Source organism: Asparagus officinalis, chromosome 3 (assembly GCF_001876935.1).
Source record: "Asparagus officinalis chromosome 3, Aspof.V1, whole genome shotgun sequence".
NCBI classification, from domain to species: Eukaryota; Viridiplantae; Streptophyta; class Magnoliopsida; order Asparagales; family Asparagaceae; genus Asparagus; species Asparagus officinalis.
Window position 1 is genome coordinate 51,689,568 of NC_033796.1, and position 18,027 is coordinate 51,707,594.

At 37.1% G+C, this 18,027-nt stretch overlaps 1 protein-coding gene across 2 annotated transcripts; it reads left to right on the forward strand.

Moving 5' to 3' along the window:
* On the forward strand, window positions 14,046-16,800 carry LOC109834104 (putative pentatricopeptide repeat-containing protein At5g59200, chloroplastic). Of its 2 annotated transcripts, XM_020402017.1 has the most exons (3): window positions 14,046-14,338; window positions 14,952-15,927; window positions 16,012-16,800. In XM_020402017.1, the coding sequence occupies exons 2-3, from the start codon at window positions 15,075-15,077 to the stop codon at window positions 16,635-16,637; spliced, it is 1,479 nt and encodes a 492-aa protein (XP_020257606.1). In that variant the 5' UTR covers window positions 14,046-14,338; window positions 14,952-15,074; the 3' UTR covers window positions 16,638-16,800. The 2 variants fall into 2 exon arrangements, with proteins under 2 accessions (XP_020257606.1, XP_020257605.1); XM_020402016.1 differs by having other exon boundaries at window positions 14,952-16,800.

The window sequence follows — 18,027 nt, forward strand, 5'->3', positions numbered from 1 at the left end:
AGACCATCGGTTGCTGCCGTCGAGTTTTTAGTGCAATCGCGTCGTCACGACGTCTTTAGATTGCTGTTTGAGTTATCCTTAAGAAGTATTATAGAAACGAGCATTCTCCACGAAACTTCTCAAAATTAGCCGGAATGAGTTTATACTTCATATACGCTTGATTGAGTGTTTAGAGAGAAGCAGTCTACTACTCGTATAACTTTTCGGAGTCAAGGAGCGAGTTTTAGTATCGTGATAACGTATCGAGCAGTGTTGCAGTGTAGAGGATCTGTTCGTTGGCAGGTACGCAATTGATTGGCGTTGACCCAGTTACGCTCTTGACCAGGCGTTAACCTTAAGGTTGGACGTCGTACGTTGAAATTTTTTGCTTGCAGACGCGTTGACTGGCGTTGAACTAGGGTTTATGGCGTTGACCGAGCGTTAACACCTAGGGTTTCGATTTTTGCTAGCAATCGCGTTTGACTGGCGTTTGACCATATAGGTTACGGCGTTGAGTCGCGTTAACACCTTAGGCGTTTGTGAATGTACGTAATGATTTGTCAGAAAGTCACGAGACCAAACTCTAAAGAACTGAATGCGTCAGTGACGTCTCAGTATTTATAGGAATTTTTGGCAAATCCCCCAACCCATCAGCTATCGGCCGGACGCCGATAACAGCAAGCGACACAAGAGAACCCAGTTTTGATGCGCCTTTACCGACTACCGTTTGAGTCGGGCTAGCATGGCGGATTGTTTAAGTCCGTTCCGCATAGGACGGTTATGCTAAAAGAGTAACTCTTTTAGTGCTAAGCGATATTGACATACTAGTACTGTCGTTTCTCCTGTGACAAGACTAAACAGCAACGTGTATCAGACGTTGACCTTAGGATTTTGGCAAACCCTGCACCCTGCAACCGGATTTGTCAATGCGTTTAAACCGATTACGTTTGAATCGGGCTTACAATGCGGATTGTCTTAAGTCCGTTCCGCATGTGACTTGTGCTAAGATGAATGAACTCCCTTAGACTTGATGCTACATTGGAATACGTAGACTTGTCTTTCTCCACTGGGTAATAGACCTAACACACGGCGACGCGTGTTAGGTCGTGTGACTTTTAGGATTTTTGGCTCACCCCAAGCCTTTATTAACGGGGATTTTGATTGAGCCTTACCAACGACTACCGTTTGAGTCGGGCTACAGCATGCGGATTACGAAATCCGTTCCAAAACATGTACGTTGTGCGGCTAAATAGAAGATGGAATTCTCTTGAGACTTTTGTGTATATGGTGTGAATACATAGCTTTAACCATTGTTGATGGGAAAGGCTATACGCCCAGCACGGTGTATTAGACCTTGACTCACTTATACCCTACTTCAGCTCATCGGGTACGATAAAGAATAAAATACCCCAGACTAGGTGAATGTCTGGTGGTCTTTTTTAAATACGGTCAGACTGAAAACCTGCGGCGACATGTTGTTAGCCGTCGCANCCTGACGTACTTGTTCCGTTTAGTTAGGGGTTAAGTGAGAGTATTTGCATTTTAGACCGTTAAGTATAGATATCGATGATAATTTTCGGGGGCGCGAATATGTTATGCATCGCGACTACCCGTACCTGTTTGAGCAGGTGGGTTGATTGATTTTGATTGATATTTATGGATTGTTTATATGGTTATATTCATACTTAATGCTAGAATGGAGCTATTGACACTTAACTCCTAATCAATCGGAACATATGATATATATGTGGGGGGGTTCCTTGTTTGGATTTTTCGCCTGACATACTAGCTCCGTCTAGTTAGGGATTGAGTGGGAATATTGGCATTCTAGATTATTAAGTATAAATATTTTTATGTTTTATATCTGGAGATTAATGGTGTGAGATGTGTATATGTGGGGTTTCCTTATCTGAATTATCCCCTCAACGTGCTTTTCTGATATTATTAATATCTAGGATACGATTACGAAATTTTGGGGACGAAATTCTTTTTAAGGAGGGAAGAATGTAAAACCCTAAAATTTTGAATATTATATGAAAAATAATAATAAATATATTATATAGTCAAAATATAATATATTTTGATGTTTGAGTATGATAGGAATTGATTTGAGATCAATTCAATGTATATTTGTGAATATATGAGTACAAATGCACAAAACATGCACGAAGAGAAATCTAAAAAAATGACCACTTAAGAGTTTATATATTTTACACACTAATGCGTTTTGAATATGGAAAAACTCAAAAGACCAAAGTTGTAGGTATCTTCAATATATTTCCAACAAATCTTAAATCACCTCATTCTGAGGTTCGATGAGAATGTTACAGCTAAAATACTAAAAGTTATTTTTCTAGTCAGACTAGGTTTCCTGGTTCGGGTCAAATGAATTTATTTTGGGTTTATATATATATATATATACATGTGTTTTCACGAAAATTATCATCCTTTCATCAGAATTTCAAACCTAGCAGTCCCTCTTACTCTCTCAAACCCTAGCCCTAAAGTTGAGATTTTGGGAGCGTCTTGTGAGGCGAGAAGCGAGGAAAAAGCCAGATCTGGGACGTTTGGCGATGAGAAGTCATTTCACATCAGTTTCAGAGGCTTACACACATGATAAGGCAAGATCATATGCATCCAAACCCATCCCCATAGTGTTTAATGATTATTGTTCGCGGGAAAAATCGTGTCTTTCTTTGTTGAATTCATTGTTCTCTTTTACAACAGTTTATCGGTCACGCGAATGGATGTATTCCGTTGCTTGCGTGCGATTCGTCGATCTCGTCGCCTCGTTGGTTTGTCAGTTCGTGCCGAGCTGAGCGAAGGGACCTATAAGCAATTTTATATGCCTACAATTATAAAAGTGTTTAATCAATATTTTCATGATTAAGGCTTAACCTAATATGAAAAAGATGAGATTTTTGACGATAAATCTTAACCCAATACTAGATCATTAACTTTTTCTAATTGTTTATGATAGTAACGTGATCATGATCATTAGGGGTGATTAAATTTTTATTTTTTTAAAACTTTATAATTATGTTTAACTCGTGTGTTAACCCTAATTTGTTATCTAATTGAATTGTAAAGAGGTTTAGTTTTTGTTTTCATCATAGATTGTAGAAAACTGCTGCATGTGTATAATATTTAACTAAAAATTTGAGATATATATAAACTCCAAAATGAACAAAACCAGTGTCAAATGAAAGCTATGTGAACTTATTTTCCAAAATGGAAAACCTTTCTAAGAAAGAGTTTTTATAGAGAAAGATATACTCAATTTACTAATTACATATTTTGCAGAAAACTGCTACACGTGTGTAACATTTAACTGGAAATTTAGGATATCATATAAACTCCAAATTGAACCAAAGCAGTGCTAATGATAGCTATGTGGATCTAGTTTTCAAAATAGAAAACTATTCTTAAAAAGAGTTTGTTTAGAGAAAGATATGCTCAATTTACAAATGATATATTCTGCAAAAAACTATTAATATGTTGATTTAAAATAATTGATATATTACGTGAAGGTTTCTTTGAGTTTCCATGTTAATTAATCATGCTTAAACCCTAGTTTTGTAATACCTAAGTAAGATAAATATATTTAAATAAATTTTACCTTTGTTCATGAGTAGTTTTTATCATGTGTTGATAATCATTTTGTTTACATATGAGATAATTAAAGAAATTATTTAATTAGGATGTTAAACACTAATTTGGAAGATATAATAATTTAATTTGATGGGGCTTGTGAGCCGTATTTCTAGGATGCCTACTTGGTAGTCCGTCCCGGACTTGTCTTACGTACAGAGATGCAATGAGATTGATGAGCCGTGTATACTGATTAGAATACCTACAGGATAGTCCGTTGCACATGATAATGCTAAGTATTAAAATCTTACACGGAGTTGCATTGAGATAGTTAAATGACAGCCCAAGTCATTAGCGGATGCCAGTTATGTTCTTGACTCGCTGCTGAAATATATGACCCATAAGTACACGGGATTTGTGCCGGTATTCATTCTATCTTCCCAGTGACAGTGGAAGATATTATGAATACGATATGTTAATGTCTTTACTTTCTTTTATTGCTTTTCTTTATTTTTGTTAGTTGGGATCAATAATTAGCGATTTATAATTTGAGACATATGGTATATATATGAGGGTTTTCTTGTTTGGATTATTTCGCTCGACGTACCAGTCTCGTGTTGTGGATTTCTAATTATTGATTTTATTTAGATTGTTTATCTTTAGTTCGGTATTAATGTTTAGATGTTTACAATTCAGGACATATAGTATATACATGAGGGTTTCCTTGTTTGGAATATTTCGCTCGACTTACTACGTCTCATATTATAGGTGTCTAAATATTAATTCCATTAGATATAGGGAAAAATAATCTAGGTAGATTATGCTTAATAGATAGAGTCTCCACTCCATCTAGCAGCTCTTCCCTATGGACGGATGGAGGTGATCTTGCTATAGCGCTCTGACGCTCTTGTTATTGCTCTTTTTCTTCTAATATTCTTTCAGATAATTCAGAGTACTGGAGAGTCGTAGGATGATGGAGTTCTTGCATAGTCGTCATCACATGAGATTTATTAGAGACTCTGTCGTAATTTTATATTTTTGTTCAGACCTTAGAGTTTATTTCATAGTGTAAAGGCAGTGTGTCTTAGTACGATTTTTAGTTGTTTCTTGTCGAGACATATTTGTTCATTTTGGATATCAGACGTATTCCAGGTTGTTCATTAAGACATGATTTATTTATGAGATACTTCTTTCTATATCATGTCTATTGTAGTTATTTCCTTTATTTTGTCTGTTTTGTACCTGCATTTTATTTTGATTCCACTAGAGGATATTGTTATGATTGGTAAAACTTGTTGTTGCACAGTGTGGGTGCAAGGCAGGTTTGACATATCTGGTTTATCTTGGATTGCGGTCATGTGTGAAAATAGGGGCGTCACAGTTGGTATCAGAGCTCTAATTCTAGTATCCTTAGTATCATCCTGTGTCGAGTAGTGGAGCTAGAATAGAGTTTCTTAGGATTCATGTATAGAGTCCGCTAGGAATTTCTAGTGTGTGTGTGTGTGTGTGTGTGTGTGTGTGTGTGTGTGTGTGTGTGTGTGTGTGTGTGTGTGTGTGTGTGTGTTTGCGACCTTATTTACTGTGTCAATTAAGCTCTCCTCTTGATATTATAAATATCGGGACGAGGATGTGATCGAGGTCAAACTTGTACCCGGCGAGCTGGGCAAGCAGAGCCAGAGCCGCAGCAGGCTCCACGGTATCTGATCGACTTGGTAATGCCGATTATAGAAACAGAGACTAGCACACTCGAGGAGCGAGTAACGAGCCAGATTTTACTTTCTGAAGTTCCACCACCAGTTATACTAGTCGTACCTATTAGAGAGGTAATACCGACGATTTTACCATCGCCACAACCAACTGTTGATAGAGCCGCAGAGCAGGATGATTGGCTCTGTAAAAATAAGAAAAATATCAGACACTGAGAGCATCATAGTTTCAGGGCACGCCGGATTTATGTCCAGCCTATAAATGGAAGGAATATGTAAAAATTTCATAACGTCGACTTAGTACCAAAATAGAAGTTAGATGTATTCAGCATAGAGGATATCATCGGAGGATAGCACCAACTTCAGTTTACGCCGAAGCAGTGAATGTCAATTTTATAGGAGGATTTCACCTACTACTTTGATAAGCAGCTAGAACTAGCCCGATTAGAGCCGGGAGAGATACTGATAGTTAATTATGGAAGCAGGACTGTCCGGAGATAAGGGCAAAGATAAAGAAACCATTTGCAAGACTTAGAAGACCCCAACATCGGGGCAAGAACTTTCAACGCCATCAATAGAGACTAGGACACAGTCAACAGCAAAACCGTGGTCAGGATCAGTAGTCGCAGGGTCGCTGTTACGGCCAACAGCAGATGATTGAGACATCACCAATCGTTTCGAGAATTAAAGGGCCAGTAGGCCAGATTCGTGCCATTCAGGAGATTCCTGAGGGATAGATAGTCTCGTATTTCCACCGCCAGCAGTTCAGCAGTCGCCAGCCGCATGCAGAGTCTATGCAGTCGTACCACGTGATCACGGTGTGAGTGGAGCTATAGTAGAACGTACTTTCTTAGTGAACTCTTTTCCAACTCGGATCTTGTTCGATTCCGGAGCTTCCCATTTTTTTATATCTCATGCCTTTATGGATAGGCTTCGGTTAGTCGCACATCCCTTAGATGTATCTCTATCCGTTTCTACTCCTTTAGGGGAGGTATCTCTATTAGGGAGCATCTGTAGGAGATGTGTTATCAGCTTAGATGAGTCTGAGTTTATTGTAGATCTAATCATTTTGTGGATGTCAGATTTCGACGTTATTCTTGATATGGATTGGTTATCATCTTACCATGCTAGCATCGACTGTTTTATAAAAACAGTCAGTTTGTGAGCGTCCGATGAGTTTGAGTTGATTGTAGCGACCTCACAGGGTAACCAATATGCGAAGTTATTTCTGGCATATATTGAGGAGGTGATGCTGAGAGATCGGAGTGCTGAGTTGTATGAGACTAGAGTCATCTCAGATTTTTAGGATGTCTTTTAGGATATACCAGGGTTATCTCCTATGTGTGAGGTTGAGTTCTACATCAAGTTGCAGCCAGACACAGCACCGATATCTCGAGCTCCCTATCGTATAGCACCTGCTGAGATGAGAGAGCTACAGACTCAGCTAGACGAGTTGTTGTCTCAGGGTTTTATTCGCCGTTGTGGGGAGCGCCAGTCCTTTTCGTGAAGAAGAAGGACGACTGTATGCGCCTTTGTATAGATTATCTGGAGTTGAACAAGGTCACTATTCGGAACAGGTATCCATTACTGAGGATTGATGATTTGTTTGACCAGCTGCAGAGAGCACAACACTTCTTAAAGATTGATCTTTATTGTGGCTATCATCAGTTGTGGGTTGGGAGATATATATTCCTAAGACCGTCTTTCTGACTCGTTATGGGTCCTTCGAGTTTCTTGTCATGTCGTTTGGGCTGACCAATGCACCCGCGATATTCATAAACTTGATAAACCGAGTTTTCTGTCCATATTTGGACCAGCTCGTGATAGTATTTATCGACGACATCCTTATATATTTGAGATCGGAGGCAGAGCATGAGCAACATCTTTGACTAGCATTACAGATTTTACGGGTGCATCGGCTATATGTCAAATTCAGCAAGTACGAGTTTTGGCTATCTAAGGTTAGATTTCTGGACCACTTCATCGATAGAGAGAGCATTGCAGTGGATCCAGCTAAGATTACGACCGTACTTGATTGGGAGCCGCCACCAACAGTCATAGAGATTCGTAACTTTTTAGGTTTGGTCGGCTATTATAGGAAGTTCATTCAGGACTTCTCGAAGATAGACACGCCACTTACACGTCTTACGAAGAATGGTGTACCTTTTGTTTGGGGCACGGAGTGTCATGAGGTCTTTGAGACTTTGAAGAGTAAGTTAACTATAACACTAGTTTTGACCATCCCGAGCAGTGATAAGACCTTTATCGCCTACACGGATGCGTCGTCAGTGGGTCTGGGAGGTGTTTTGATGCATACCTAGAGAGTGGTCGCATATATTTCACGTCAGTTGAGGACGCATGAGCAAAATTATCCCACACGTGACTTAGAACTAGCTACGGTAGTTTTTGCACTAAAGTCATGGAGACATTACCTATATAGAGTGCAATTCGAGCTATTCACGGATCATCAGAGTTTGAAGTATCTTTTCTCTCAGAAAGATCTAAATCAGAGACAACGGAGATGAGTTGACTTTAGACTAGAGATAGACGGGAACAACGCATTTTTTAGAGCTTTGTTTGTGCAACCATCTTGGAGTGATAGAGTGGTTAGAGCTCAGCTAGATGACACTTGGATTTAAACCCAAAAGGGAGAGATTTCTAAAGAACCCAAGGTTGATTGGACCATTAGAGCAGATGGACTTTGAATAAAAGGCCGACTAGTAATGCCTGGAAATCCATAACTGAAGAAGGAACTTATTCAATAAGGTGCATCGTACTAGGTACATAGTGTATCCAAGCACAACAAAAATATACAAGGACCTGAAGAGACACTTTTGGTAAAGCGGTATATATGGTGAGATTACGGAGTATGTGGTAAGTGTTTTACCTACCAACAAGTAAAGACAGAACATCAGAGGCCAGCAGGAACCCTACAGGTTTTCCTCATTCTGGAGAGGAAATGAGCAAATATTTTTATGGACTTTATTATAGGATTACCGAGATCAAAGAAGGGGAACGATTCAGTTTGGGTAATAGTGGATCGGTTGATGAAGTCAGCACATTTCTGGAGAAGCTTCTAGAATTCTTTTGATAGCCAGTTATCTTACTCTAATTTATTTCACCCGCAGACGGATGAACAGACGGAGAGAGCGAACCAAATGTTGAAGGACATGTTGAGAGCGTGTGTTATTGATTTTCAGGGTAGTTGGAAGAACCACATCCTATTGATTGAGTTTGCCTATAATAATAGCTATCAAGGGACTATTGGCATGGCACCGTATGAAGCATTGTATGGAAGGCCTTGTAGATCACCTATTTGTTGGGCAGAATCAGAAGACAGTCTATTGCTTTAACCGGAGCTTGTTAGACAGACTACGGAGAAGGTAGCAGTCATTCGAGAGTGCATTCTTACAGCACAAAGTCATCAAAAAAGTTATGCACACCGGAGGCAACAACCATTAGAATTCTAGGTTAGGGATTATGTTTTGTTAAAAGTATCACCAATAAAGGGTGTACAGTGTTTTGGTAGACGGGGCAAGCTTTCCCCGAGGTACATTGGTCTGTTCTTAATGTCGAGCATACACGATGTTTTCCATATTTTTATGCTTAAGAAGCATCTACGTGACGAGGAGGAGAAGTGAGTGTTGGACTCACCAGAGGTTGAGATTCATGATGATTTGACTATGATTGAGATTTCGGTATGTATTCTTGCCAAGGAGGATAAGAAGCTTAGAAATAAGGTGATACCCTTAGTTAATATTCAGTGGAACCGAAGAGGAACTGAGGAGACTTCATGGGATCGCGAGGAGGATATGCGTCGCGACTATCCACATATGTTTGAACAGGTAAATTAAAAATTCAGTATAATTTGTTTATGATTTATGGTTATCTGTATGGTTATGTTTATACTTAACGCTAGAATGATGATACTAGCACGTAGGTCCTAAGTATTCGGAACACACGGTATATACATTGGGGGTTTCTTATTTGGATTTTTCACCCAACATACTTGTTTCGTTTAGTTAGGGGTTAACTGGGGGTATTTTTATTTTAGACCGTTAAGTATATATATCGATGATGATTTTCGGGGGCGCGAATATGTTATGCATCACGACTATCCACACCTGTTTGAGCAGGTGGGTTGATTGATTTTGATTGATATTTATGGATTGATTATATAATAATATTCATATTTAACGCTAGAATGGAGATATTGACACTTAACTCCTAATCATTGGGAACACATGGTATGTATATGGGGGTTCCTTTTTTTGGATTTTTTACCCGACGTACTAGTTCCGTCTAGTTAGGGGTTCAATGGGAATATTGGCAATCTAGATGTTAAGTGTAAATATTTTTATGTTTTATATCTGGAGATTAATGATGTGAGATGTGTATATGAGGGTTTTCTTATCTGGATTATTCCCTCAACGTGCTTTTCTGATATTATTAATCTCTAGGATATGATTGCAGAATTTCGGAAATGAAATTCTTTTTGAATATAAAACCCCAAAAATTTGAATATTATATAAAAAATAATAATAAATATGTTATATGGTGAAAATATAACATATTTTGATATTTGAGTATGATAGGAATTGATTTGAGATCAATTTAATGTATATTTATGAATATATGAGTGCAAATGCACAAAACATGCACGAAGAGAAATCTAAAAAAATGACCAGTTAAGAATTTATATATTTTACACACTGATATATTTTGAATCTGGAAAAACTAAAAGACCTAAGTTTTAGGTCTCTTTAATAGATTTCTAACAAATCTTAAATCACCTCATTCCGAGGTCGGATGAGAAAGTTACATAGAGTTTCAAACCCTAGTAGCTCCTCTTCCTCCCTCTCAAACCCTAACTCTAAAGTTGAGATTTTGGGAGCGTCTTGTGAGGCGAGAAGTGAGGAAAAGGCGAGATCTACGACGTTTGGCGACAAGGAGTCGTTTCACATTAGTTTCAGAGGCTTGCAGACGTGATAAGGCAAGATCATTTGCATCCTAACCCATCCCTATAGTGTTTAATGATTATAAAAGTGTTTAATCAATATTTTCATGCTTAAGGTTTAACCTAATATGAAAAAGATGAGATTTTTGATGATAAACTTTAACCCAATGCTAGATCATTAGCTTTTTCTAATTGTTTATGATAGTAACGTGATCATGATCATTAGGGGTGATTAAATTTTTATTTTTTTAAAATTTTAAATTATGTTTAACTCGTGTGTTAACCCTAATTTGTTGTCTAATTGAATTATAAAGAGGTTTAGTTTTTGTTTTCCTCATAGATTGCAAAAAACTACTGCATGTGTATAATATTTAACTAAAAATTTGAGATACCATATAAACTCCAAACTCAAGAAAACCAGTGTCAAATGAAAGTTATGTGAACTTATTTTCCAAACAAAACCTTTCTACGAAAGTTTTTATAGAGAAAGCTATACTCAATTTACTAATGACATATTTTGCAGAAAACTGCTGCACGTGTGTAATCTTTAACTAGAAATTTGAGATATCATATAAACTCCAAACTGAACCAAACAAGTACCAAATGATAGCTATGTGGATATAGTTTCCAAAACAGAAAAATATTCTTAAAAAGAGTTTGTCTAGAGAAAGATATGCTCAATTTTTACCAATGATATATTCTGCAAAAAATTACAAATATACTGATTTGAAATAATTGATATATTACGTGAAGGTTTCTTTGAGTTTTCATATTAATTAATCATGCTTAAACCCTAGGTTTGTGATACCTAAGTAAGATAAACATGTTTAAATAAATTTTATCTCTTTTCATGAGTAGTTTTTATCATGTATTGATAATCACTTTGTTTACATATGAGATAATTTAAGAAATTGTTTAATTAGGATGTTAAACCCTAATTTGAAAGATATATTAATTTAATTTGATGATTCAAATAATTCCTGTTATATATGCCAAGTATAAAATCTTATTTTAACATCATGATATGTACAATTGACATAAGCACTATTTGTGCACGACAGAATGCGTGTCTTGACAGAATAGTCAACTACTAAGCTTAGTAGTTGGCTACTCGTGCCCAGTTGAGTATAACAGAAACTATGTGTTTGAAGAGTAGTCGACTAATGTTCTTAATAGTCGACACTAATATTGATATATGTTATTACAGAGTCTGGATGGACTCAGTGTAGTCAACTACTAAGCCTAGTAGTTGACTACTAAGGCTGTTACCTATATTTTTATTTTGCATCTGTTTGAGATATGTTTGCGGGTTTCGAGCCGTACTTCTTTATACGTAAATTCATGAATAGTGTAGTAGCACACACATGATTATGCTGAAAGGAATTATGATGAGTTTTGACCTGATTACTTTGAGAAAGAGTTTAATACATATTATACACACACTTTCTAGATATCGTTGATGAGCTCTATTTAGTACTACGGGGGTAGTGTGTCGATATTCCATTTGTACAGGCCATCGAGTCGGTTTTTGTTTAGGATGCTTTATCTAGAAGTCTGTCCCGTACTAAGGTGTGATGATGCTTGTGAACCGTATTTCTAGGATGCCTACTTGGTAGTTCGTCCCGTACTCGTGTTACGTATAGAGATACGATGAGACTGATGAGCCGTGTATACTGATTAGGATACCTACAGGGTAGTCCGTTGCACATGATAATACTAAGTATCAAAATCTTGCACAGAGTTACATTGAGATAGTTAAATGACAGCCCAAGTCGTTGGCGGATGCCAGTTATGTTTTTGACTCACTGTTGAAATATATGACCCATAGTACTTTCCGTTTGAAAGTACACGGGATTTGTGCCGGTATTCATTCTATCTTCCCAGTGACAGTAGAAGATATTATGAATACGATATGTTGATGCCTTTACTTTCTTTTATTACTTTTCTTTATTTTTTTAGTTAGGATCAATAATTAGCGATTCATAATTTAAGACATATGGTATATACATGAGTGTTTCCTTGTTTGGATTATTTCACTCGACGTACCAGTCTCATGTTGTGGATTTCTAATTGTTGATTTTATTTAGATTGTTTATCTTTAGTTCAGTATTAATGTTTATATGTTTACAATTCAGGACATTTAGTATATACATAAGGGTTTCCTTGTTTGGAATATTTCGCTCGACTTACTACGTCTCGTATTGTAGGTGTCTAAATATTAATTTCATTAGATACATGGAAAAATAATGTAGGTAGATTATGCTTAATAGATAAAGTCTCCACTCCATCTAACAGCCCTTTCCCTAGGGACGGATGAAGGTGATCTTGCTATAGCGCTCTGACACTCTTGTTATTGCTCTTTTTCTTCTAATATTCTTTCAGGTAATTCGGAGTGCCGGAGAGTCGTAGGATGACGGAGTTCTTGCATAGTCGCCGTCACATGGGGTTTATTAGAGGCTCCACCATAGTTTTATATTTTTGTTCAGACCTTAGAGTTTATTTCATAGTGTAAAGGCAGTGTGCATTAGTACGATTTTTAGTTGTTTCTTATCGAGACATATTTATTCATTTTGGATATTAGATGTATTCCATGTTGTTCATTGAGACATGATTTATTTATGAGATACTTCTTTCTATATCATGTCTATTGTAGTTATTTCCTTTCTTTTGCGTGTTTTGTATCTGCACTTTATTTTAATTGCACTAGAGGATATTGCTGTGATTAGTAAAACTTATTGTTATACAGTGTGGGTGCATGGCAGGTTTGACATCTCTGGGTTCATCTTGGATTGCAGCCATGTGTGAGAACAGGGACGTCACATATCATAAATTAGATCGATTAAAGGTTTTTTAGTCTATTGTAAAGTATTTCCATCTTAATTTTTCTTAATAAATTGCGTGAGCGGAATTTACTTTTATATCTAAAATAGTGTATTTAAGTCACTCGGTATTGTGCTTTAATGTCTATATTTTTACAATTTCTCAAGCTAGGATAAAGTGAGAGCTTTAATATAAATAGGCGACAGGCAACTAAAAACATAGTCAAATATACATTAATATAAATAGTAAAGAATATCTGTGTTTGGTTATATTTTAGTATAATTTAAGATAACTAGTGTGCACCCCGTGCAAAACACGGCCTTCATTTTTTATTTCTGGTACAATAATTTTGTATTTAAATACAGTTTTTGTAAGTGCTAGAGTAACATTTTTAAATGCTACAGTATCCGCCTGAGATACAGTAATGCTGCTACAGTAATGTTTTCAAACGCTACAGTCTCCGTCTGTGCTACCGTGATAAATGCTATAGTATTTTTATTATATCATGAATAGTAAACCTTGGATCCTCTTGTATGTGTTACAGTAACATTGCTACAGTGACTTGATGTAACATTTACTGTAGCATGAATAGTGAATTTTGAACCCTTCCATTATTATAGAGGAATAGATTAGAACATCTTGATTCTTGACTCTCGACCATATTAGTCAAAGAAAAGGCATTCAAAGCAAATAAGTGTAACATTGCAAAAGGTATCTTTCATTAGGTTTGAGCAAGTCTATTTCTTTTCAAGTATAATTTCAACTCGCACATCTCCCTTGACACTATTGTTTTGTACAGTAAGTCTATTTCTTTTCAAGTATAATTTCAACTCGCACATCTCCCTTGACACTATTGTTTTGTACAGTAACTTCACAAGACTAAATATGTAATAGAACTCGCACATCTCCCTTGACACTATTGTTTTGTACAGTAACTTCACAAGACTAAATATGTAATAGAAAAGTTAATATTCATATGAGATAAGGACGTATATGCTAAAACACCTAAACCGTGTTATCTGACGTGATGACTTTATACGATCGCATCATGAATACTGGGGGAAGCTGCCTCCGTCTCTATTCTTGAGCTGTGAAGGCCAGCCAGAAAGCACTTTAAAATTTCGAACCTCATAGAGAGGCAATTCTATTATAAGTATTTTCAAGTGAGACATGAATCAAACCATCCGCCTTTCTTTTCCTCAGTGGCATACACTATGCAGCGCAGGTGTTTGATGAAATGTCGGAGAGAGGCGAGTTTTGTCGTTTGGTCTTTTATTTGTCGTGGGTATTGTCAAGGTCTCAATGCATTCGTATGCTTTTGTACATTATATCAATCCTGGTGTAGTTTAGACCTATGAGCTCTCATGGCACATTTACTTAAGTGATGAACTATGAATAAGATATGAGTTTAGCTATCAAACCTTATTTTGATCCGTTGGGCAATAGAGAACCTACATTGTTATGTGATTTAAGCTCACGCAAACCAAATATTATCTCCCTCTCTAAATGGCATGTAATATGACTTTATTCATGCATCTATGTGAATATGCATTCTGGATATTATCTCCCTCTCTAAATGGCATGTAATATGACTTTATTCATGCATCTATGTGAATATGCATTCTGGATGCATCGAAATTTTTAAACATATCATCAATATGACTTTATTCATGCATCTATGTGAATATGCATTCTGGATGCATCGAAATTTTTAAACATATCATCGAGCCAAACCAGATCACAGATTTTCATGTTTTTATTGCCAAGTTTCAATGGATTTAACTGATATTAGCTATTGTTTCTTTTGTTCAAATCCTTTTACAATCATATCCAGTGCGCTTTTCTCATAAGCAGTCTCAGGCTTTTCTAATGTCAACGTTATGGTTTTTTTTCCACAGGTCAAGCATGATCAAATTTAAAGGATATGAAATCTTTAAATCTGAAGACCGCATAGTGTGGATTTAGGCATACGTTGACAAATTCTTCAAACATTAATTGATGCTTTCTGCTTCTGGTAATGTATGTCAATTTGCAGAAGAAGTCTCCTTATCTTAGAAAAATGCAGAAACATGAAGCAACTGCTTCAAGCCCATGCTCAGATTATCACCGGGGGCCTGAGCAATGACAATTTTGCACTCAGCCGTATATTGGCTTTCTGTTCAGATCCATCACATGGAAGCGTAAGCCATGCTCAACTTCTATTCGAAACTATCAAAAACCCCACTCTCTGCATTCAGAACACTATGATCAAAGCTTACTTACTCAAAGGAGAGTACATCAAATCCATTGAAATTTATCGTAGAATGCTACATGATGGTATGTACCCTGATAACTATACCCTTCCTTATATCTTGAAGGCTTGTATAAACCTTAGTGATGCAAAAATTGGATCGATGGTCCATACCCATATCCTAAAATTTGGATTTTTATCTGATACTTACGTTGGTAACACGTTGGTCCTTATGTACATGGCTTTTGGAGAAACCAATTTTTCAAGGGAAATCTTTGATAGGATTTCTCAACGAAATGCATCAACATGGACTTTAATGATTAATGGCTATTCAAAATTGGGAGAAATCGAGAATGCAAGATTGATTTTTGATGAAGCGCCGATGAAAGATAGGGGAATTTGGGGTTGTATGATTTCTGGATACGTCCAAAATAATTGCTTTAAGGAAGCACTATCAATGTTTAGACTAATGCAAATAGAAGGATCAGAACCTGATGAAGGTGCATTTGTGAGTGTTCTTTGTGCATGCGCTCAACTTGGAGCTATAGATATCGGTACATGGATCCACCATTACTTGAATCGAGTAGGTTTCAAGCTAAGTATTCAATTAGCTACTTCTCTCATAGACATGTACGTGAAATGTGGTAAGTTAGCTTTGGCTCGGAAAATCTTCAATATGATTACTCAGAAGGACACCATATGTTATAATGTGATGATTTTTGGAGTAGCTATGCATGGAGATGGCCGTGGAGCTCTTGATCTCTTTGCTACAATGCAAAAAGAAGGATTTAAACCCGATTCATCGACGTTTCTTGCAATTTTAACTGCTTGTAGCCATTCTGGTTTAGTTCAAGAAGGGCTCAATCTATTCAACAACATGAGGACATTATACAATATTGAGCCTAAAGGCGAGCATTATGGATGCATAGTTGATTTCCTAGCTCGAGCTAAGATGTTCGAAGAGGCCAAGAGAACAATTGAACAGATACCAAGACCAGCACGTTCATCAGAGAAAGCAATCGCGTGGAGATCATTGTTGAGTGCTTGCTGGAACCACGGAGAGTTTCGATTAGCTGAAATTGCTGCTCATAACCTTATGGAGCTTGAAGCTCAAAGTGGAGTGTATGTTTTGATCTCAAACATTTATGAGAATTCTGGGAGGTATGAAGATTCAAAGAGGATGAGGAAGAATATGAAATGTAGAGGGGTGATGAAAGTGCCTGGATGTAGCGCTATAGAGATTTGCGGGCGAGTTCATGAGTTTGTTGCAGGAGAGAAGTTGCATCATTGCATTGGAGAGATACTTGAAGTTTTGGATGTTTTGACTGATCAATTGGCTGGACCAAATGGTTGAATGTATCTTTTAAGTATCCAATTTAGCTTAACATCGTCGAAGTGCTTAGATTTTGTTACTTAAAACAAATTCATTTCATTCATCTTCTGACCTCTTAGGATTTTGTAATTAAACAGCAGTTTTTTTAGGACCGATATATCAAAAGTATATTTGCAGCAGTCAAAATTGGAACTGGAAACTGCATCAGTTGATAATTTTTACATGTTTCGGCAAATTCCTCCTTACTCGCCAATCAGCTGATCCATCTTCAACTGTCGATAGTTAAAGCAAAATGGTCTAGTTCAACTAAAGAGGATTTCCAAAAAAAAAAAACAACATTTACATGATATTACCTTAATTAAACTACCAGTTTGAATCGGAGTAAAATGTAAACTTCTAGATTAACTAGTCATATAAGTAGTAGGTTAGAGTATCCTCTTCTTATGAGGGAATAACTTGCCCAGTGGGTTGAAATAGGTCAGACAAGCTTTCAACAGATCCAGAACCTGCATAGGAGGGAATGTAATAGCAAAATCTTGGGTAGCAAGAATTTCTTAGGACCTAATCTTCATACCTAAAACCTATAAAAAAAGGATAAGAAAACTTCACCCCTCTGCTACGCCAAGTTTAAACCCCCTTCTCAACTAAGCTGCTAATAGCTCTGATATCTCATTAGTAACATTAAATGTAACCGAACTGTCCGCATATCCTCCTCCACTTTCTTTTGCCGAGTTTGGTAACTTTGGATTTATTTCAATTAATGTCACCTTTTCTACATTATGCTTGCACTTGATCCCCTCATCCCAGGAAGTTTTGCAGACTCGGACAGTGCATGTCTTTGACAGTTCGGCGTCAACTTTCAGAATTTGGTTGTTGCGGTTAAAATCTGGGAAGGGTTTGGGAGCCGATAACAATTTCTTGCACTTCTCGGATTTGATGCAATCTCCAGTAGCAGCCAAAAGCTCCACGCTGTTGTACAAGTTGTCGACACAACCAATAGAAGACTGGTTGTTAGGCAGCTTGACTATGGATCCAAGCGGAAAGGTAAGGAAGGAGAGGAGGTTGTTGGAGTTGTAACTTAAAACTTGACTTTGTAGTGGGAAAGTTTAGTCCCACATTGGAAAGAAGATGGGAAGATAGGTTGTTTATAAGCTTTCCATTTCTCTCATATTTTTAGAAGGAAATATGGGTTATGCTCCACACCACACACGCGCACGCCAAACCGGGCTGAGCTCGGGTTCGGGTCGGGAGGCGCACGACCTGCGGACACGAATGCAGCTCCGGATTGAGGGGCCATTAACCTGCTGTATTTTTATTTTTGCAAATTAGAACAATTAAAACGTGTTAAACATTTGGTTTTTGCAAATTGGAACAATTAAAACGTGTTAGCTACGAGAATTATGGATCTAAA